A 24,925-nucleotide genomic window follows, 5' to 3' on the forward strand; every position below is an offset into this window, starting at 1 on the left:
GGCAACATTCCCTGAGTCTATGGATCATCGACTTGAGGTTTGAGTGAACAGCTGGAGGATTCGCTAGGACAATAGCCAGATTATACATGTCCATAAATTTGAGGTTCACTATTGATCTGCACTAACCATACCAAGTAAGACAGAAAGAACCAAACAAACAACAAAAATTGTAGAAAATTTAATTTTGATCCCAACAATAACGTGACAATTTTAAAAATTAGGTCAAAATCAATTTTCTTAGTCAAGATTGGAATTTGCGGTCAACAAGGAGTTTGCGGTCAACAGGGGTTTACGGACGTAAACCCCTTGCCAGTAAACTATCGACCATCTACGGAGTTTACGGTCGCAAGCAATTTACGGCCGTAAGCTTGGGCCGCAAACTCCGACGGCTCTTCTTTCACGATTTCTGCCTAAAAAACGCGGTGAATCATGAAATAAGATACATATTCGTGGTCCAAAACTCATTACCTTTGAGACTATCGGATTAGATTTGCAAGATTTGACAATTTTTTTTGAAGAGAGAGAGAGGGTGGAGAGGAGTTTGCGGCCGGAATCAAAAAAATGATGGAGATTCCGGCGGTAAACTACTATTTATACCCATTTCACCTTTACTGGATAGCTACTCAGTAGAATACAGTCTCCTACATAGTCCAATATTTTTCAAAAAAAATTAAAAATCTTTTGAGGATTAATATTAAAACTAAAATTAAAAATAAAATAAAATAAATAAAATAAAATTAACTTTACAAAAATTAAAAATTAAAATAAAACAATTTTAATTTAGCAGTCAACAAAATAAAAAAATAAAAATAAAAATAAAAATAAAATTAAAATTAAAATTAAATTTACTCCAATTAAAATATACAACTTAAAAATTAATTATCGAGAAAAATTTGTGACTCTGGGATTATAGTTGTTGGACAGCCTTATTCCACTTGTCGATACACTTATTTTCACGTCTTCGTCTGATCGATTGTCAGTATTGTGGTCCGCTTAAACACGAAAAATTTATGACAATTTTAGGACAACTTACTAATGACATGACACATTAATGTAAATGATTTTAATTTTATTATAATGATTGGCCCTAATTCTTAAATAAAATTTTCTTATGACAATTTAACTGACTACAACCAGGGATATTATTGTCCACCTATATTGAGCAGCGAGATCTACAGACAGCCTATATATGTTCAATTTTAATTGTACTAGAACGTGTTACCCGCTTCCTGGCATGCCCCAACCATCAAGGACTTCCAAAATACTCCTTACACCGGGTAAGCAGACAATTATTAGGAGAGAAGATAGATTTAGAATGCATATGATGTACATCAAGGTCAGATCTCTTCCAATCATGCAAAGGATGAAACATATGACTAACTGAAGTTTTAGAGGTATTGAGAAGAGAATGGTGTATATACTATGTACCAGGTCAGATTTTGAGTCATGCAGATGAGACAATATATGGCTAACAGATACAAAGAATTGCATAGATAGAAGATGCAGAGAAATAGAGTTGCATATGTTACAGTCCAGGTCGGATCTTCCGATTACGCAGAGGAGGCAACATATGACTAACAGACAGAAAGAAAGAAAATAACCTTCTACAGACCTAGTTTATCAGAATTCCCCAGTCACCCCATCCAACCGGAAATAAGGACAGAATCCGCACATCGAGGAAAAGTGAATCCACATTTCTAGATACGGGTTATTTAATGTGACCGGTAGATTCCCATGTATATCTCCATGCTCAACCTATCCGAGCGTTGTGAAGTCAGGCTAAACGGATCTAATTAGGTCAAAGTTTGTCAAGTCCTTAAATTTATTAGATTCAACTTTCCCTAGTCAAGTTCGTTTAAAAAACTTTCAAGCCTACCAGCGCATCGAGCACAGAGCGTAGACGATTCAACTTAGGTACGTTACACCGATTCATATTGCCCTTTATCACTTGCTAATTTCATTTCCCAGTACAACACCTGCAAACAAGACTAACAGCAACATGTCTAATATTCCGGATTTTTTTTAATGTTTTTGGATTTTTCTGATTTTTTATTGTTTTTGGATTTTTGTTTTTATTTCCCCCCTAAATTTGTGCATGGAAGAGAATTAAATAAAATAAAATAAAATTAAATAAAAATAACATGCGCAAATTTAATCTATCCTAAAAAAAATAATAAAAAATAAAAATAAAAATAAAGATTGAAGAATTAAGAAAAAGAGAAAAAAAAAAAACTTAATCCTCAAAACGAATCATTTTCAGAAAACCCACAAGCACATCGAAGCGAGCTTTGTTAAATGGTTTTGTGAATAGATCCGCTACATTATTAGCAGTAGGGACCTGTTCCAGTCGAATTAGTGAATGCTCGTAACAGTCTATGATAAAGTGAATTTTAATGTCGATGTGCTTGGTTTTAGAGTGTTGGACTGGATTTTTGGCAATTTGAATAGCGGCCTCATTATCACAGTAAATAGGGGTTTCTAAATAATTCAAACCGTAATCCAACAGTTGATGTTGGATCCAGATGACTTGAGAACAGCAGGCCGATGCAGCAACGTATTTCGCCTCCGCTGTGGAAGTTGAGACAGTGTGTTGCTTCTTGCATTGCCACAAAAGTAGTCTGTCACCTAGGTATTGACATCCTCCTGAGGTTGATTTCCTGTCAAGCTCACAGCATCCATAATTACTGTCAGCAAAAGCATAAAGATTAAATTCAGAATTCTTCGGATACCAAAGACCCAATTTTGGGCTCCCTTTGATATACCGAAAAATTCTTTTGACAGCAATAAGATGTGAAAGTTTAGATTAGCCTGATAACGTGCGCATTGACAAACAACAAACATGATGTCATGTCGGCTTGCAGTAAGATACATCATCGATCCGATCATCGATCAATAGTGGGTCTGATCTATGGATTCGCAGTCAGGATCTGGAGTCAGAAGAGGTTGTTCAGCCATTGGTGTCGAAGTAGATTTGGCATCGTGAAACCCGGACTTCTCAAGAATATCCTCCACATACTTGGCTTTATGTAGCATGATTCCGGTTGAATTCTGTTTAACCTGAAGCCCCAAAAACATGGTCATTTCTCCCAACGAACTCATTTCGAACCGCTTATTCATTACACCTTCGAATTCTTTGCAAAGCTGCGGACTAGTCGATCCAAAGATAATATCGTCAACATAGATTTGCACAAGAATTTGATCATTGTCGACATGCTTGATAAACAAGGTCTGATCGATAGTACCATGAGAGTAACCATGCTCGAGCAAATGATTTGTTAGAGTTGCATACCACGCTCGAGGAGCTTGATGTAACCCATACAATGCCTTGTCCAACATGTAGACATGATTAGGAAATTTTGAGTCAACGAATCCATGAGGTTGATCAACATAGATTTCTTCCTTCACCTTGCCATACAAGAAGGCAGTCTTGACGTCCATTTGATACACAGTAAAGTTCATGTAAGAAGCATATGCTAAGAAGATGCGTATGGCCTCCAAGCGAGCTACATAAGCATAAAATTCAGTGTAATCAAGACCCTCGACTTGTCGAAACCCGCGAACTACCAATCGAGCTTTATTTCACACTATAACCCCTGAATCATTCTGCTTATTGCGATAAACCCATCTTGTGTCAAGAGACTTCTTTCCCTTTGGTAACTCAACTAACTTCCAAACACCGAGTTTTTCAAATTGATGCAGTTCCTCATGCATTGCATCTACCCAGCAGGGCTCATTCAGAGCCATTTCAACATTCTTGGGCTCTATTTGAGAGATAAAGCAAGAGTAGAGACAAGCATTAACATCTCCACTCTGACTTCTTGTTTTAACACCGTCCCCCAGCTGACCAATGATGTTTTCGATCAGATGATCGCGTTGAGTTCTTGAAGGTATCTCTTGGCTGATGTCATTGAGAGAGACAGGAAGAGTGTGAATGTTGATACGTCCTTCATTTGCTGATTGGGCCACTCCAGAAGGTTCGGCTACAAACTCATTTGAGATAAGTTCAGGAAAGAGTAGTTCCAAAAAGGTTGAGGAAGCTGCGGAAGCGTCATTAGACATGAATTCTCTTTCCATAGGAGCAGATGGCGTAGCTTCAGCATCAGAAGTATCATTTTGACTATCATGTTGTACAGATGACTCCCTCTCTGGTATAGCAGAGGACTCCCCCTCAGACGAAACCGGGGACTTTCCCTTGGATGAAGAAGAGGATGCAGATGGAGGTCGGTAGATAACTTCTTCGTCTTCATCTTCAGAAGTCTTCTTCGAACTAGAAACAGATCCAGACGAGCCACTTGACGACACATTTATTGATTTGAACAGCGACGTGTAATCAAACAGCCAATCCGGATCCACTCTAGTGTTTGTCTCATTTTCTTCCAGCCAACGCACGTCATAGGATTCCACAATTTGTTTTGTCTTCTTATTGTAGACTCTATAAGCAGTGCGAGCAGCATACCCTACGAAGTAACAATCATCGGCCTTGGCATTAAACTTCGGGTTGGTATCTAAGTAAAGAAGGGTGCGAGGACAGCCAAATACATAGAAATGACTGACTGATGGCTTGTGATTATATGAAATTTCATACGGGGTCTTCGTCTAAGCTTTGTTGATCAACACGCGATTCTGAACATAGCAGGCAATGTTTATCTCCTCGGCCGAAAAGAAGACTGGTGGCTTTGAATCACACATCATCGTCCTTGCAGCGTCTTTCAACGTTCTGTTTCTCCTTTCAGCAACACCATTTTGTTAGGGTGTGTGAGAAGAGCTGTATTGACGCATGATACCCTTTTCTGCGCAAAAGTGATCGAGTACAGAATTCTTGAACTCTGTTCCGTTTTCGGTACGAAGCGCCTTCACTCGATTGTTAGTTTGATTCTCAATTAATACAATGAATTTCTTAGTCAAATCAGCAACTCCAAATTTGTTAGATGGAAAGAAGACCCACATAAACCGAGAGAAATCATCAATCACAACCAGGTAGTAGGAATTTCTGTTGATGCTGAGAACATTTACTGGTCCAAACAAATCCATATGTAGCAATTGAAGCACCTGGCTAATTGAATTGAAATGTTTTGGTAGGTGTGGCTTTCTATGATGCTTTCCTTGTGCACATGACATACACTTTTCGAACATAATGAAGTCTTTGACAGGCAATCCACGGACCATGTCATTTTTCGCAAGACGATTCAAGTTCTTGGCATTCACATGACCTACTCTTCTGTGCCACAGCATTGTAGTTTGTTCGGAGATCTTGGAAAAAAGGTATGTAACTTGCTCTGGAAGATTGCTATTCATATCAATTATATAGGCATTACCATCCCTTTTAGATTTTATGAGAATCCACTCTTCTGGGATGACGAAGCCTGGCTTGAGAATCATGCATTCCATATCAGTGAAATGCATAAAATAGCCCTTTTCACAGATCTGAGATACACTTAACAGACTATGCTTCAGTTCGGGAGCAAAATTAACATTCTCGAAACTTAAAACCCTGTTTGTGACAGTTCCTCTTTGAGTGATCTTGCTACCTTCTCCACCTGCAAAGGAGATATATCCCCTATTAAATGACTGAATGTTGTGCAGTTGGGCGATATCTCCCGTCATATGCCGGGAACAGCCGATGTCGACGAACTAGGGTCTAACGACATTCCCTCACAACTGTCCCTACAAAATGTGTGGGTTTAATTAGATTTGGGAACCCAAGTCATTATTTTCCTGGGTGGTCCCGATGCCTTTTCAAATTGATAATTTTAGGATTTTTCAGAGGACACGGAAGATGAATTGGAAACTTGTTTGGGTAGCCATTGATAATTTGGTTTTCTAATAGTCCCGGGTGATTTTGAATGTTTATCAGTTTGCTTGAAGCATGTGGGTTTTCTACCAGAGTTGGTTGAAGACTCACTGCTGCTTGTTGACGAAACCGACCTTGGCTTAACCGTGCTCGGTTTTGGCAAATTGCTTGGGACTTTGTAATGAAAAATCTTTTTATGTTTTTGAAAAACGGCCCTTTTTCTACTCCTATCATCTTTCTAATCATCATTCCTGGAACGATTTCTAGAGGAATTTCTAGTTAAAGGCTTTCCTCTGAATTAATTTTCTCCTCTTGGAAATTCGAAGTGTACAAACATACGATTCTGACAATTTCTAGCTATATGACCACCAACTCCACAATTGAAACAAATCTGTTTGTGATTGTTATAACTTGTACTACATTGATCAGATTTGTTTCCCATCTCAACACCCTTGCTTCTCTCATAAGAACATGAGTGAGAATTAGGTTGTGAGGCAAGTGAGGGTGCATTAGATCGGGAAAGTTATGAAACTGGAGGTTCTTTAAAATCATTATCACACACATCATAATTGTCAACTAAATTGTTCAAAGCAGACACTTTCAAACCATTCAAAACAGTATCAAAAACACTAGAAACACCACCACAAAAAACATTGTCATTTGAAACATCAGAAAAAATATTGTCTTTATTCAAAACTAAAACTTAAGGTTTAGACTCGATTTTATTTTCAGAAACATATCCTTCAACTTCGTGCTTTGACTGATTCCAGGATTGATCTGCAGGAGAAGTAGAAATGTTAGTACTTTCAACATTAATAAATCCACCCGAAAAAAAACCAGATGGCTTGCCATAAACCATAAATGGTTCATTAGCAATCTCTTCTTTGGACAAAGGCTTGTGCTGATATGAATGATTGAAGGGAGGGGGCACTTTATTATAACCTAGACCCTTTGATTGATTTCTCTTAAATTGCATGCAGTGTTCTATCATATTTGCAACTACCTCACTTGAGACATCATATTTTCTAAAATCAAAATCAGCAGTTTCAAATTTGCTCTTTAAAGATTCAATTTCAGCCACTAATTCAACGTTTTCTTTCACTACATAATCATAATTTTCACATTTATTATTGTAGTCTTCCTGAAGTCTCCTGAAGTCCTTTATTTTGGATTCTAATTGGGCTTCAAGTGGTTTTTGACCTTTTCTGAGTTGGTAACCTTCATATCTAAGGTCTTTTACTTCCCTTTTCAGTGAGTCATTAAGTTCATGGAGAATTTTAAGGCTTTCTACTTCACTACCTAATGTCTCAATTTTCTCATGCAGAATTTTAACATAATCAATACAAGCTTGAGAGCATGATGGTAGACTTACCTCGGTTGTATTCGGTTGATGTTAAGAAGATACCATCAACGCCAACTGCAGCTCCATCATCTTGTCTTCAGCTGCCACAATCTCTGTTGGAGCATCATCACAAACCTGTGCCAGGTGAGCATTTTCAGGTGCAGACAAATTCAGGGCCTGCATGTGATCCTCCCAGTCGAAAGACTGTGCAACCATAGCCTTCTCGTTGTTTATCTGAGCACCACTTTGGTTGTTTCCAACTACAACTATTGTCCTATCATTATTTGATCTTTTGTCTGGCTGTGGACAATCACGAGCAAAATGCCCTGGCTCGTGGTAGTTGAAACATCGTGGCTTTCCCTTGCTGAACCCAACTTTCTTGTCAGCACTCATCCCCCAGTTGCTCTTGCCAGTCTTTTTGGCAAACTGTTTCGCCCTAAAGACTGCCATGGCAATTTGCCATGTAATATCCATTTCTTCAACGTCTTCAGGGTGAATTTGATCGAGATCGGAAAACGATAGTTGGGGTGGAAGATATCCGGCTACGAGTGCATTGTAGCAATTAACAACCCCTGAAGCAATTGCAAGATTTTCATCACCCTCCTTTCCCTTTGAATAAGAATCCCCAGTTAAGGATGAAGCAGCTTGAGAAGCCACGAACGATTGATTCTGTGAAAAAGTTATGGCTGATGCAGAGGAAGCGGATGGAGTGGGAAAAGTTTGAATCTCAGCTTGCGGAGTAGTAAATGATTGACCTGCAGAAGGAAGAGAAAAAGATGAAAGAGCATTGTTAGTAGAGATGCCAAGGTTTCCTGCTGAGTATGAGTTCACATGGTTGATCTCTCGCTGCTTGTCATCAATATCACAAGCTTTGATGACAGCCATCACTTCAGCAAGAGTGAGACGGCTAAGGTCTTTGGTCTTCTTGATCACAGCTACATTCATGTCCCAAGATTTTGGGAGAGCATTCAGCAGCTTCTTGTTTATCTTTGACTTTGTATAAAAAAATCCCAGCTACAGTCATTTCAGTATTGAGAGTTGTGAACCGCTGCAGCTGTGCTTCAAGAGTCTCTCCAGGAACATAGTTGAACATATTGAATCGTTGTCGCCATAGATCTTGGCGACTCTCCCGCATGTCTTCGTTCCCCTCGTAGACCTCAATTAGGGCTTCCTACAAAGCCTTAGCAGAGGTATACTCCCTGAAACCTTGAGCAATATCAAGAGATAGTGCCATGGTCAAAGTGGCCAAAGCCTTCTCCTGCTCTTCCACTTTCTTGAAGTCCTCATCAGTGGAGTTTTCTATCTTCTTGTCAACCACTTGCCCTGCAATTGTAGTGGTTATTCTGATTGGATCCTTGATTATACATTTCCAGATCTTAAAGTCTTTCATTTTTATTTATTTCTCAATTCTGTACTTTCATTTTGGGAAGCCTTTAGCAGATAGGAGTCTAGGAATTCGGGTGGTCGTGCCCATTACTGAATCAAGCTTTTGGTGGTTTGTTTGACTTTGAGAATCCATTTTTTTATAATTTAATTAATGTGAAAAAAAAAATTAAATTAATTATGAGTAAATTAAGTTCTGGTCAAACACAGTTTACGGGTCAAACACAGTTTACGGGTCAAACACGGTTCAAGAATTCGATTTTACGGTTCAAGAATTTTCAAGAGTTTGCGGCCGTAAACAGTGATTACGGCCGTAAGCTCAGTCTGAAAACTTAAATATTGCAGCTTTTCGACTGGACTAAAAACCCTTTTCGTAGCAGTTACAAACTTTTTTCTCAAATCAATGAAAACTCTTTCCAAGATTGATTGTAGAGTGCTTTTGACGCTGGTTTTGCTCTGATACCAATTGTAAGGTCCTGAGAATGGATCTTACCAGTGATCAAAAGCAAACACAATCACAAAAACAATAGTAATAGTAGAAGAGAAAAGGAATCAATCTTGAACACGTTCTATTGCTGAAAACGTCTGGTACAACTCGATATATGACCGTGAACAACTAGGCATCAACAACAAAACACAACTGACTAACCCTCTATATATAGGGAACTACGACCGTGAACAGTTTATGGTCGTAAGGTGTTTACGGCCGTAAACTCATTACAGACTCATAAACAATTACAAAACCCACCAAAATACTCTATGTATACACAACCACTATTACAATGCAAAGCCTAGACCAAACCACTAATTGGGCCTTTTAGGATTGTACCTTGTTAATGACATTTTCACATTCCTTCACTTGTTCTGAAGCAGGCCTCGCTGTGAAATAGCTTTCAGTAGGATGACCTGCATCAGTTGCGAATTCATTCTGCTCTGAGACATCGCTTTGCACCATTAGACAATTTTAAATATACTCATGCGTAACAACCTTCACAACAAAGCATTCACCATGCGTCGACTTTTATACTTCTTCATCTTCCGAATCAGTTGGCCATACCTCAACTTGACCAAACTCATCCCCATCCTCCTGCACGATCAAAGCAGATTTGGCATTCTCTGCATTCTTTCTCTTTCTCATCTCCTCTATCTTTTGAAGGTAGTAAACTTCGTTCTTCTCTTCTTCCTTCATGTCATTCCTTTTTCTTAGCATGCATTCTTTGGAAAAATGGTTCTTGCCATGGAAATAGTTACAATCATAACCAGAATCACCAAGCAACGTTTTCTCTTGGTTTTCCTCATCTTTTTGCGAGCCTTTGTAGCTCTCATCCATAGACTTCTCAGAATTAAAGTTTCCTGTCCTGTTTCTACCCTTGAAACAAATGAAGTTCTTTTTAATGAACCGATTAGGATCAGAAACCGTCATAGCATATTCTTCCTTGGGGGGTTCATAATCTGAGAAGTCAGATTCTGACTCTTCTTCTAAAACCTTTTTGCCCTTCGCAAACAGGGCCAACAAACCCAAACAAGAGAGAAGTTTCGTATCCTTTGTCACTTCTTCTTCATGGGATCTATGAATCCCTACCATCTGTGCCAAAGAATAGTTATTAAACTACTCATGAGCTTTCACAGTCGAGACTACTGCTTTCCATTCAGACCTCAAGCCGTTCAGGAAAGTGATTTTCTTCTCTTTCTTTTCACGCTTAAGATTGTGTTTGAGCATCCTACTCAAGAGATGATTAAACTGATTAAAAGCTTGATCAAGTTTCTCTTCTAGCTTCTGAGCAAAAGCACCAAAATCTAACAAAAGTAAGGTTTGTACAGAGTGTTCTAGATCTGCATCGCTGGAATAAAGCTCCTTTAATCTGTCCCAAATTTCCTTTGTAGTTTCACACGAACATACCAGACGAAAAGTGTCTGGAGGCAAAGAAAACCTGATTATTCTCACGGCCTTGATGTTACACTGCAACTTGTCTTTTTCATCTTGAGCAACTTCCTTAACAATAAGAAGAAGTTCATTATATTCAGCCTGAGTCTTAATGAGTTTTCTTGTAACAGTGTGCATGAAGGTCTCCTTCGTCATTGTATCCCATATTAGGGTTGCATGCTCTTCAAGACTAAGAACGTAGTCTTCAAAGTGTAAAGTTCAAACTTCATAGTCTTGTGGGAAGAGAATTAGGATCCTTGTAGTCTATCCAATGTTGCTAGAAAGATTAAAAGAAAGACTATGTGGATCTTCTGGATTCATCTTTGACAATAAAATTAAAACTGTAATGAATCAGATGTGTAAGATACTAATCGAGTTTAGGGTAAAATAATGACCCAAATCTATCGCCTACAAGCGATGAAGATGATGAAGACGGCTAGAATAGATCTGATAAAACAAAAAAAAACCCTAGTAAGCTCGACAGAAGATATGCATATGTATTAAACAATCTCCTGCTCTGATGCCAATTGTTGAAAAAATAAACTAAAGATCAATAGATTCAAAATAGTTTAGAAGAATCAAACAATAAGTATAAAGATTAAATATGATTGAAAGAGTGTCCAATGCTTAATTATCAATATCTTAGAAGAGTTCAATAAAACTTCTCTGTAAAGATATGTAGGGCTACAAAAACATTAACCCTAAAACAATACATGCATGCTATATTTATAGTCTAACCCTAGCACCATAATGACAGATGGACAGGCCCAATACAATAATAATAAAGACTATATACATGCGTAATTAATATTGACACAACACCATAAATATCCCAATAGTAGGGTTGGGCCAGTCACTTAGTAGTGAACAGGTTTTGCCTTCATGTTAGTGATGGACCTGCATATGGGATGTCGACCTTATGGGTTAGTGATGGACTCTTTTATGGGGTGTATACCTTACAAGTTTGTGATGAAATTATGTATGGGGTGCCTTCCTTATGGGTTAGTGATGGACCCAGGGCTAGGATGTGAATAGTTAATATTTATTTAATATTAAAAGATAAGTAATAGTAGTATACCATAATGATACACTAGTGATGAACATGTGAAGTATGTGATGTATATGATGTGTGTGATGTATGTGATGTATGTGATGTACATGATGATATGATATGCTTGTTTTCCTAACATTGTACTTATGGTTGACTCACTTATCATTTGCTGACACTTGTTTTTATGCTTCTTGTTTCCTTTCTTCGGTGTATGTGGCATAGTTTGTCGGCTAGGTGAGGGTGGGGTTGCTGGGTAGTTACTTTTTAGTTTATATCTTAGTATTGATACCATTTGGACATGTCGTTGAGTTTTCTTAACACTTGTTTTTGAAGACTTGTTTTGATTTGGTATATGAACTTTATTTTGAAGAATGATGTTTTTTGTAATAAAAGTAACATTGGTATTGTTTTCACAAGATTCAAAATAACACTTCTGCTAACGTATTCTATTAAATACATGTATTAAAAATAAAAAAAATGGGTGAAAAATCACGATGTTACATTCCAAGTCATAGTATTGACTGATGTACTTACAAGAATGATGTTTAGGTTAGATTTAGTAAGGTGTTTAAAGTGTAATTTCGAAACAGTATACTTTGTATACCAAATGGACCCTGCCTCCGATATGATCATACCTGGTTGTTCCTTACTGGATAGATCTTGATGTAGACATTGGGATTATTAAGGAATCTAGAATGTCTTTAACTACCACTAATATAAGACTAAGACTTAGTGATGTGCATACACTAGGTTACATCAAATCAAAAGATGAGGTGTTATGCAAAACTCTGCCCAAATCATAAGTCATCCACTTTAATGAGTGAGTGCATAGTTACTTTCATCTTACATATCGATATGAAGTATTTACATATTTAAGTGCTATACATGCCTATAATTTGTGATAAACACCTTTTGTGTTATATCAAGCTATATGTTATGATTTTATGTAACCATATATGTATATTCATACATATAATATATTAGGAAGTGAAGATTGATGGGAGATGAAAAGAATAATAAAAGATCAAGACTTTTAAAGTAATATTATATTGGCGATGTAGTCACCTAGTAGGGTATTGATGACGACCACATACTACCATAGACAAGTCTGGTGAAACATGGGCATGCTTGCAACTTGTACATGTTTATAAGCCACACACTAGTAGGTTTAAAACCCGTAGGTGTTAATTAATCATACACGAGGATGTTGCAACCTATAGATGTTAATAAATTATATACGGTCATGTCTATGACCTACAAGAATTAATGAATCATACGCAGACAACTCTGCAGCCTATAGGTTTACTCAACTGTACATGGGCAGTTCTCCGACATGTAGATGTTACTGAACCACATACAGACAAGTGTACGACCCGTAGGTATGAATGTATTCAGGGCCGGTCCAAACGTATATAGGGCCCGGGGTGAAAAGAAAAAAAAGGCCCCTTAAAGACAAATATAATAAAGATTAAAAAAAATATATCATTTATTCTTCACTATAAACACGTTCAATTAGCAATAATAAGCAAGTCAATTGTTTATCTTTTCAGTTAGTTTGAGTTTGAACCAAATTTAGACCCTAAAAATCATTTTGGTAATAATTGCTTTATATATATATACACTACATAGCCCATAAATTTTGGGCCCCCTAGAGCCGTGGGCCCTGGGCGGTCGCCCGGGTTGCCCACTGTCTGGACCGGCCCTGAATGTACTATTCATGAGGGTAACAAATTCACCCCATGGTTGTCTTAATAACAAATATTACTAAGGAATCGTGGGGGCGGTATTCTTTACTCGGAGACCCTTTAGGATAGATCCCTTGAGAACATCGGTTTAAGATCAGGTAATGAGAATAATAGGAATGGGTAACCGGGTTGTTTGTTTGATGTGAAATATATAATTAAAACAAATTAATTATAGTATTGTGGGTTGAAAACCCTATATGCTCACCAGGCACCCAAGCCTTACCCACTCATTTTATTTGTATCACAGGTAGTTGTACAAAGGTACATGGATAATTATGTTTGGATATGATGAAAGATTCAAGGAGATGCATGCCATAGTATAATAAGATGTTGTAAGGCATGTAATCACAATGTTTATGTATCATGGATCAGTTATGACATCCCATGTTTATAATTAATGAAAAATATTTCTTCTGAAAAACTTTTAATGGGACAAATTTTGCATTTACAAAGAATAATTTGTGTTGAAATAAGCATAAAGAAAAGGTATTTTCGGGCCGTGAAAATGGGGATGCTACAGTTAGTGTTAGAGCATTAGTTTAAGCGAACTAGGAATGATATGTTTCTTGTATTATGGGCCCATACTACCTTCCACAACTATTCATATTCTTCACTTAAATGTTTTACACTTATAATCTGCAAAATAAAAATTTATATCTTTTTTAGTATCAAATATCTATAAAAATGTGTAGAAAATTATTAAATATGCCTCCAAAAATATGTATAACTCATTACACATCACCAGTTCCCGCACTTGAACCACTGGTCATCACCATACTAAAAATATATAGTAGATAAGTCAAAATCAAGTCATAGTGCTAACATACACTATACGCTTCTCTACCATTTCCTTAACATCATTGTGATTGTTCCGGATCATCGTACGAATGTTATGTTTCTAGTAGTATGGGCCCATACTACCTTCCATAACTATTCATATTCTTCACTTGATTCATCCTAAATTTCTAAGTCACTACACTCGACCAATGCTATTTGTACTAACACACACCGATACATAGAGACTCGTAGAATGAACGAAACTCCTCTTTAATCAAGTTTGGATCATCCATCCACACTCCGTCAATAAAAATACCACAAATAGCTTGTTGGTGCATGTAAATGCTCCACAAATAATGAGTGTTTATTAGGTTGTATTTTCCCTTTATTGCATTTTAGGTGTAAATACTCTCCCTCGTATATAAAGGGAGAGTTGTTCATTTATTATTTTAGCTAGCTCACTTATTCTTAGATTAGAGATTACTTTTCTCACAATGTAATCTAGAGAGAGAAAGTGGTGGGTTCTCCCACCCAGGGAGAGTTTCTCTCCCACCATGTTCTTCATGAATATCAATATAATTCTCTCTTTGTTCTTAGTCTTTTTTATGAACTCATAATAAGTTCTTTGTGTTCATACTTTCGAAAAAACGATTAATCTTGAGATATCTTATTTCCACACTCACCGTTCGTTATAAAAATGGGCTCCTACAATTGGTATCAAAGCCGTACCTTGAAGATCTCACAATTAGTTCAAGGGAACGACTCCCGTTCGGTGATTATCTTGTGATTTTTCTGTGTTTCTGCAAGAAAAATTTCCGGGCTTCTTACCGGAATTTTTTTATGAGTTCTTTCTTAATTCTGTCTTATGGGTGATTATATCTTAGTAAAAATAAAATGTTGCAACTGCTGCTCGTTCTATTTATTGCTGGAAAAAGATGTTCTTAAAAGATTATTATTTTTTCTGTTGAAGAAACGAAGAAACTTGGTGAAGAAATTATTTTTTTGGTCTCCTAAAGGTTGAAGAAATTGTTCCAGGAGCTTTTTTTTTCTTAGATGAGAAGACACAAATTTAATCGGCTTATTTTCAAGAGAAATGGATTTTATTTTTCCCAACAACTTTTTCTTCACAAGAGGTATAAAGTTTCTATTCTTCTAACTTTTCCTACTGTGAATCTAATGTTGAAGACCATTTGGACGTAAATTATGTTTGTGAAAAGCATTCTGTCCTTTTTGCTCTTTTGGGTAAAGAGTAATTCACTCTTATTTGCCTTCCCAAGCTAAAACCATGTGACATTGTCATTTCCCATCACCTTTTGTCCCTAAAAACCCCCTGCACACTCTTCTTTTTGCTTTTCCAAGACTCACCTTTGACTTAGAATGCTTTATAAGAAGATTCCATCATTAAAATATGAATAAATGGCCTTTGCGGTACCATTTTCATGGAAAAATAGCATTTTTCATCATATATTCAGCCCTTCTCGGAGCCCCAAACCGCAGCCAAAAACTGCATACCGAAGCCTCCTAAGAAGCCTCCCCGCAGCCCTTCTTAGCCCTTGATCCGAAGCCTGAAGACCGCAGCCTTTCCTTCCCTGGTGACCAAAGTCTTCTGACCCGCAATGGAGCCTTCTCAGCTTCGGATGCCTCCTGGCTCGGACCAAGGTCCTCGCACCACAGTCTTCTATCTCGGCTCGGTCCGTAGGCATTCCCTTCAGGTTCACACCGCAGCCAGCTCCCCTTGCACCGTAGCTCGCGTCCGCAGTCAGCTGCTCCATCCGCAACTCCTTGCTTTGGTACCTAACTACCCCATCAGCGCCCAACTCACCATCCACACCCAACCCTTCTTCGACCGCAACCACCTCCCACCCAAGCCGCCCTCTCTCATCCGCAACTTTCGACCCGCAATCTCCTCTCTCCAACGCCCCCTCCTCCTTACTTCGCCTAGACCTCCCCCTCCTCCCTTCTTCCTTCAGCCCTCCCTTCCTCCTCCTCCTCCTCCTCCTCCCCCTCCTTCCCTCCTTCTTTTTTCCTCCCCTCTCCTCCTTTTTCCGTTCATTTTTAAAAAAAAAAAAACCTTTTTTGGACTTTATTTTTTTTAATTTAGATTTTTTTCTGCATTATTTTTTTAATTAATTTTTTTTCCAGCCAATTATTTTTTTAACACCAATTTTTTTATTTAGCCATTTTTTATTATAACCAATTTTTTTTTATTAAAACCAATTATTTTTTTTAACACCAATTTTTTTATTTAGCCATTTTTTTTATTATAACCAATTTTTTCTTATTAAAACCAATTATTTTTTTTAACAACAATTTTTGCCACCACTTACCCATGGATTGTCACATTGATTATTTACTTCATGCCGGTTATTATTATTGGAAGAATACTCCTACCGCAGTCGGACTTCATATTATCTTTTTGTGATGCTTGCACCGCAACGGTGATTGATCAACAAAGTTGTTTCATATTCTTTACATTATGGGATTTTATGACTTGTCGCTCTTGATTTTTGGTTGACAAATCATGTATCTTGATCATGTGGACTTTATTCTCTATTGAAGACCACTTTCAAGTGTTCCGGCACCGCAATTTGGCTATTTGGATATTATTTTTGGCACAACAAATGATTTTCTCAGCACAACTTCAGCAACCACGTCACCCACCTTCTCATGACCGCAAGGGTATCTCTTTTACTCTTTCTCGTTTCTTATCGAGACCCTTCACACATCTAGGGAGAGCTTCTCTTAGCTCTTGGTATCCGACACTCTCCATCCGATGATTTGTTGATTTTTGATATCCGGTTATTAGTTATCAAAAATAGGGAGAGAATATCATCTGCATTTGGTTATTATTCTTTGAGTTTGGATTTTTGAAGACTTCTGAAGACGATTATTTATTTAGTGATGCGATGTGACACTTATTTTTGGTCTTCACGGATCAAATTTTTGGCATTACTCGATGTTTTCCGATTCATATTATTTATTATTCAGATTCTACCATAGGATGATTTTGTGTTCGCATCTGGTTTAGTTCTTATGGTTTCACGAGTTTGGATTTGTGATATGTTAAAGACGAAGATTATTTTAGCGATGTGACGTGGCACATATTTTTGATCCTTGGATCAAATTTTTGGCATTGTTGGACCATATTTTTGGACTCACATTATTTTTATCCGGACTTCATTTTATGGATGCTTCACATTTTTAGCAGGTTATTCTTTGAAGAATTTCGGTGTATTATGATTCGAGAACTCGAGATGTTTTTCAGAATTTTGAAGCCGAAGTGTTTCTTTTATTGGATCTTCTACTTGCTCATGGTGACCTCCTTCTTCGGGTGATTATGACTGGTTTGAAGATTTGGGTCTTATTTTTTCTGCTTCATTGGTTGTGCTTTGAAGCCGAAGACCTTCATTGTTAGAGATTCATGGTCAGTTTCAGACTTCACGGACACTTCAGAGTTTCAGAGACATTTCAACATTTGATTCTCATTATGTTTCATTTTATTACCACACTTGCTAGTCGGATTACTGTATTATAGCCTTCTATCACTTGTTGTATCTCTCATCATATATAAACATTTAGGGAGAGAATGAAGGTGTTATTCTAGTCATTCAGCAGAGTATGGATGACGACCACGGACTATTCTAGACTGTCCTGTGGAACACTAGCAGGCTCATTACCTGTAGGTGTTGTGAACGACGTGTTCACCGGTGTACTCTATCCCCCACATGGTTGCCTTTAGGACACTTATTGTTGAGGAAGCCCCTCTGCAGTAATGTCCGTCCTGATGAAAATCCTGAAATAAGTTCCTTATAATAGACGTTATTTTTAGGAACGTAAGGTGAGGATAACGGGAATGGGTAATCGGGTTTATTGTTGATTGTTGTAATTAAATATAATTATTATGGGTTTGAAAACCCTATATGCTCACCAGGCTCCCAAGCCTGACCCACTCAGTTGATTTGTATTACAGGAAGTGGCGCAAGAGCTTAAGATGGGCGAATCATCAAGTTGTTTTGTTTACAAGTCTGTATATGTATATATTTGTTGAACGACTTGTAATGTTATCGTTTATGCTTTATGATCTATATCGGAACATGACATCCCGACTTTTGATTAAGAAATGAAATCATATTTCTATATGAAATGTTTTGATAAATATCTATTTTATCATGTTTTGTTTTTGGGAACAAATTCCGCATCTCTTTTAAAATCAAATGGATTTACTCTGAAAATGTTTAAAAAGCATAAATGAAATCGGTCTTTTCTGGCCGAGATTTTGGGGATGTCACAGTATTTTCTCTTTATAGTATTTTAGGTGTAAATACTCTCCCTCCTATATAAAGGGAGAGTTGGTCATTTATCATTTTAGCTAGCTCACTTTTTCTTAGATTAGAGATTACTTTTCTCACAATGTAATCTATAGAGATAAAGTTGTGGGTTGTCCCACCCAGGGAGAGTTTCTCTCCCACCATGTTCTTCATGAATATCAATATTATTCTCTCTTTGTTCTTAGTCTTTTTTATGAACTCATAATATGTTCTTCGTGTTCATACTTCCAAAAACACGATTAATCTTGAAATATCTTAGTTCCGCACTCATCGTTCATTATAAAAATGGGTTCCGACATAGCTAGTTGACGTCTCTTCCGATTGAACGTTTGAAAGAACCCCTAAATTCTTATCTCCGTCAATACCCTACTGAATCTTTACTTTCTAAGCTAAATCGGCAAGACAAGAATGATTTAACTCATTAATATCTTTTTGAGTAGAAATCCATCTTTCTCACAGAGAAGCTGAACCATCATTACCAACGAGATTTTTATCAATGAACTCTAAAAGATCTTGCAGCTCCCTTCTTTTTGCTCCAATCTTATCACGGGTACACGAATTCCAAACAATGATGTTAGATTTAAGAAATTGTAAGTTTTTCTTAAAAATAACCCAAGGATTTTTTGAATCAACTCCCCTCGTCCAAGAACCCCTAAACACATCCTCGAAACCCTCTATATCAAACCAAGAATGAAATAACCGAAAGGGATAAGGACCATGGTCAACTCCATGCTCCAAAAGAAGAATATGACCATGATCCAGGAACTTTTTCTCCAAAACCATGCCAGTGATATGAGGAAATGAACCTATAAATCCATCTGTAACCAAAAATCTATACAATTTACAAAACTTGGATCCCCCCTATTACTCCAAGTAAAACACGGCCCTCCCAAATGAATATCAATTAACTCAGCTTGATCAATAAACGGATTAAAAGTGTTAATCGTGGCCTGGTCAAACTGAGACCTCAATCTTTCATAATCATCCCGAAAAACATGGATAAATACTTGATTCACAAAATTATGATAAGCTTTCTTATGAAGACAAAGAATAAGTTGCAACATTGTATAAGACAATTGGGATGTATTTTTGAACACATTATTTCTAAATTCTAGTGGGACAAAAGTTAAACCTGAAATTAATATTCATCTCGATAAAAGTAAAGGCTGTGAAATTCATGTCTACCATGACCATGATGAGAATCATTCCTATTTTAGGTATGAAGTTCAAAACCTTCGGCTTCACCAACATTATTTGAATTTAAGTTTTTGTTTGAATCTTCTATACCTATTCCTAGAATTTAATTTTTCTAGGTAGTTATTAGTAATAAAATAAAAGGGTACAAAGAACATCAAAATTGTATAACTTGTTTTACAATGGAGTTAGGACACATTGTTGCAAGGATTTTCAGCTTGTCCTCAATTGAGAAGGTAACCCACATTTACAAGGATTTTCGATTTGCAATTCATCATTTTGTCTAGAAGAGTAAACAGAAGAAGACATGGTTGATTTTGTGATTTTAAGGCAAAAAAGGAGAAAATGTGAAGAATTACCTTATATCATGTATCAGTTAATATCAAATGCAATGTTAATGCAATATAGATGGCACATAGATCACAACTGAGCTTTAATCTATTATTGTTAAAGGAATTAACCGCGGCCTAGTGAAACTGAGACCCTAATCTTTCAGAATATCCCAAACAACTTGGATAAATACGTTGATTCACAACATTATGATAATCTTTCTTATGATCATGAAGACAAAGAATAAGTTGTAACATTTGACAAGACAATAGGGATGTATTTTTGAACAAATTGTTCGTAAATTCTAGTGGGATAAAAGTTAAACCTGAAATTGTTATTGTTATCGATAAAAGTGAATATTGTGAAATTCATGTATACCATGTCCATAATGAGAATCATTCCCATTTTAGGTATGAAGTTCAAAACCTTCGGTTTCACCAACATTATTCAACATTAACTTTTTGTTTGAATCTTCTATATGCATTCCTAGAATTGTATTTTTTTTCTGGGTAGTTATTGGTAATAAAACAGAAAGGGTACAAAGAACATCAAAATTGTATAACTTGATTTACAATGGAATTAGGACACAATTTTGCAAGGATTTTCAGTTTGTCCTCAATTGAGAAGGTAACCCACATTTGCAAGGATTTTCAATTTGCAATTTATGATTTTGTCTATAAGAGTCAAAAAGAAGAAGAAGAAGAAGACATGGTTGATTTTGTGATTTTAAGGCAAAAAAAAGGGAAAAGGTGAAGAATTACTTTATATCATGTACCATCTAATATCAAATGCAATGTTAATGCAATATAGATGGCACATAGATCACAAGTGAGCTTTAATCTATTATTGTTGGTCATAAGTGTATATTATGAATAAACATTGATAGTTTAATTATAATGGTGTACAAAGAATGACTATCTACAATAATTGAGAGTTCATTACTTTTCTAAATCAGTTTCAAATAATAAACCTAAACCCTGTGGTGTATTTTACGGATTAAGTTTAGTTTTTTTAGGAACGGAATACAGACATACCATTTTCCCGTCCAAGTCATGTGGAAACTCTTGTAATTCTAGTGTAGCGTTTTTTTGTAAGTTGCTTTTGTTCATAAAAAAGTTAACAATAATAATAATAGAACAAAGAAGAAAAATTTCAAACTAAAAAATTGTTTACTGGTAGGTTTATAATACAAAATAGTCAACAGATCCATCTAATGCGTGATGAGTATAAAAAAATGTATATGTATAAAGTGTATTTGGGGTACGTGAGAGTATATGACTACAAGTGTCGTGAGGAAAAAAGTAGTCTCGTCATCTTATCTAAACTCATACTTCATCAAAATCTTCTCTATTATTTGTTGATTCTTTCTGTACAAACCAATGAGGGTCGAGATAAACATCATCACACACATCCACACACGAGAGAGAGAGAGAGAGAGAGAGAGAGAGAGAGAGAGAGAGAGAGAGAGAGAGAGAGAGAGAGAGAGAGAGAGAGAGAGAGAGAGAGAGAGAGAGAGAGAGAGAGAGAGACCATGCTTTTAGTCAGTAATACCATCAGCAAAACTTGGGGGGGATGCACTTAAAACTAGGTCCCCTCTCATGTGAATTCACCCATCCACTTGCACACCCTCATTCATCTCTCTCTACACACTGTCTATACATATACGTATTTGTATATAAATGTGCATGTATGCATATACATATTGTATTATCCATCAATAATTATAATGCAACTTGTATATTACAAGTAGCCATGAATCTTCCTGGTTTCTCACCATCTCCGAGTTGACCCACCTCACCTACATCTCTTCCGTATATTTTACGTATATCAACAAGCACGCACACACACATATATCGCCATGAGTAACAACAAATCAGATTTTATTACTTATTATTTGATAATCGTAATAAAACTATAATTCATATGCACCATATAAACACAACAAGCTTTCCAAGTGTTCCTATATATACTCAACCTTTCTCTTACACCCACTTCATAACATCATATTTCTCTCTCCATAATTCATAAAACCTCATTCATCCTCCTGTTTCTCTCTCTTTCAAGAAGACTAATTAGTAATGGATGGAAGTTCAACTGATGATCAAAGCACAACAACAGAGACAACTTCAACAGTTGCAGCACCTGTGACTACGCCTCCACTGATCGGCAGCGGCGGCAGCATGGTTGTCGACATGGAAGGTGGTTTGGAAGCCGAGTCAAGGAAGCTGCCTTCGTCAAGGTTCAAAGGGGTAGTCCCTCAGCCAAACGGCCGTTGGGGAGCTCAGATTTACGAGAAACACCAACGCGTGTGGCTTGGGACCTTTAACGAAGAACATGAAGCTGCTAAAGCCTATGATACAGCCGTTCAGCGCTTCCGTGGTCGCGATGCTGTCACCAACTTCAAGCCGCTTCCAGCCGACACAGAAGAAGCCGGGTTAGAAGCCAGTTTCTTGAATTCCCATTCAAAAGCTGAGATCGTCGATATGTTGAGGAAACACACATACAATGATGAGCTACAACAAAGCAAAAGAAGCTGCAACTTAAACAAAACCCCTTGTACAAACGGGTTTAGATCGGGTCAACAGTTGGTCAACGCCCGGGAACAACTCTTTGAGAAGACAGTCACCCCAAGCGACGTCGGAAAACTTAACCGATTAGTGATACCAAAGCAGCACGCTGAGAAACACTTCCCGTTGCAAAGCGAAAGCACTTCCAAAGGTGTTCTTTTACATTTCGAAGACATCGGGATGAAAGTATGGAGATTTCGTTACTCATACTGGAATAGTAGTCAGAGCTACGTTTTGACCAAAGGGTGGAGCCGATTCGTGAAGGAAAAGAACTTAAAAGCCGGTGACATTGTGAGCTTTCAAAGATCCACGGGTTCAGACAAGCAACTTTACATCGACTGGAAGACCAAAAACGGGTCGGGTAGCTCCAATATTCAAGAACAAGTCCAACCGGTTCACATGTTTAGGCTGTTTGGAGTCAATATATCTAGTGGTGGCGTTGAAAGCAGTTGCAATGGTAAGAGAAGTAACATAGAAATGGAGTTATTGGGGTTAGGGAACTGTAAGAAACAAAGAATTATTGACCCATTGTAACATTTTCTCTTTCTTAGGGGGTTTGTTTGATAATGTTTCGGACTAGCTACCTTTTTCCTAGCGATGATGATGAGGAACGAAGCTGGAAAGTGGTGGGAACGGAATAGAGCAGGGTGCAAGTTGCAAAAGTTTGTATATTTATATTAGAAACCCAAAAGATAATTGAGCTAAAGAAAGCTCAATGTAGGGAACAAGTTGAACAGTTGTAAAAAACGAACAAAAATAGAAACTCTTTGTTTTCCAAAATCCATCGCCTTGATTGGGTTGTTGATTAATATTTGATGTTCGAATATGCATGTTTATGATAACGTATATTTATTTTAGAAATCCAAAAGATATATAACTGAGCTAAATATTTTAGTTTGTTTGATTATGATCATCCCTATTAAAAAAAACAGTGATGTATGGTGGTATAGATACACATGTGATGTAATGAATAATTCTTTATTTAAGAACCTTTCCAATTTTGGTTGAAAATGTTTTGTAGTACTTGCTTGTTTGAGCATAACAACTGTTTAAATATCTGCTTATGTTTCATCATCACAAGTCCCACACACAAAGAGGTGTACAATACAGTACATGTATTCTTATGCAATAGCCACCATTCAACACATTGTATATGGAGCAAACTTTTCACCTTTCCTGCTAAGATACTATAGCTTTACCTTATTTGGAATAAAAACTTGTGTGGTTGTAACACCCCTATAAATATCTGGAACTGTTTTTCTTTTGAATCATATCTTCAAATCTATAATTTTAATTTGTTTTCTTATATATTATATAGCTAGCTCTAATCTCAAAATAGTTTCAAAGTTGACAACTCACATATACACTGTTGAATAAAGTATAAGGATATATATATAAGAAAACGAGAGCAAAAATATTCATTCTTTATTATTAATAAAATCTGGATATATATATTTCCTGGTAGTATATATATATACATGTCTTCTTTGCTACATAGTTTCCTAGTATTGATTTTATATTACATGTAATTCTATCTTCGATTTGGCTACAATGTCCAGTTGGCTTGTAGTGTATGGAATGAATATATTAATTGCTTATTTTTTTTAGGCGAAATAGAAGTTGAAGATAATGGGTTAAGGACGTAGAGTATCAGAGCCTAGACAAAGCATATTTTTCCAGATGAATAAAAAGGACATGCACAGAGGTAAATCAGATATGATATGATGCTCACAATCTCGGGTACATAAGATATTTGAATAGTTCTTGGTCTTTACAATTATAAGATCAAATACTATATCCAGAAAGATATTACGCCAGATACTGTCTTACTTAATTAGATTATTAACTCATATACAATGGATCTGGGCATAAACGTTTCTTTTAGAAGATTCAACAAAACTTTGACAGTTTAAATATATCAAATAATTTACACAAGTTGATATTACTTGGTTTATTAAAGTGAACTGCAAACGCTTATGAAGATATATATATATATATATATATATATATATATATATATATATATATATATATATATATATATATATATATATATATATATAATTCATGTTTTAGTTACAAAGGGTTTCATTTTTAGAAAAATAGATCTCCTATGTACTAATTGTTCCTAGTATTAAAACTCAGGGTTTCCTAACACATGTTTATCTTCATAAAAATTCTTAATCATCTTCACTCTAACTTTAATTGAAATCAATTAATTAGTGTATATGCTTGTTTTGTTCCTAGAATCATACTCCAAATTAGGGTTTAACCCGTCACTCTCAGTTTTATCATAACAATAGTTCTAAGCTTTTATTTGGAAGTTCAAAGCTATTAAAATGGTATTTTACACTTTACTTGTTCTCGTCCAATAGAATTCTTATTATTTTAGAACATATAGTAACTAGGGTTCACAAGGCACGTTCAATTTGAACCATCAAAATAAGAACCATAAATAAGACCAACAATCTTACCCTGATTCAAGTAGAGATA

The 24,925-nt window shown here is 36.5% G+C and overlaps 1 protein-coding gene across 1 annotated transcript; it reads left to right on the forward strand.

The window, feature by feature from the left end:
• Positions 1–21,738: 21,738 nt before the first annotated feature.
• LOC111899955 (AP2/ERF and B3 domain-containing transcription factor RAV1) lies at positions 21,739–23,212 on the forward strand. Its single transcript, XM_023895834.2, has 2 exons — positions 21,739–22,889; positions 22,984–23,212. Exons 1-2 carry the CDS (start codon positions 21,944–21,946, stop codon positions 23,010–23,012), a joined length of 975 nt encoding a protein of 324 aa, XP_023751602.1. The 5' UTR covers positions 21,739–21,943; the 3' UTR covers positions 23,013–23,212.
• Positions 23,213–24,925: the final 1,713 nt, after the last annotated feature.

The sequence above is a fragment of the Lactuca sativa genome, chromosome 8 (genome assembly GCF_002870075.4).
Source record: "Lactuca sativa cultivar Salinas chromosome 8, Lsat_Salinas_v11, whole genome shotgun sequence".
Lineage (NCBI taxonomy): Eukaryota > Viridiplantae > Streptophyta > Magnoliopsida > Asterales > Asteraceae > Lactuca > Lactuca sativa.

Excerpts from the sequence above, each read along its gene's own strand:
- LOC111899955 (XM_023895834.2), top strand. The coding sequence starts at position 21,944 with ATGGATGGAAGTTCAACTGATGATCAAAGCACAACAACAGAGACAACT. Across the intron at positions 22,890-22,983 it reads CGTTGAAAGCAGTTGCAATG|GGGGTTTGTTTGATAATGTT; the intron begins GTAAGAGAAGTA and ends TCTCTTTCTTAG.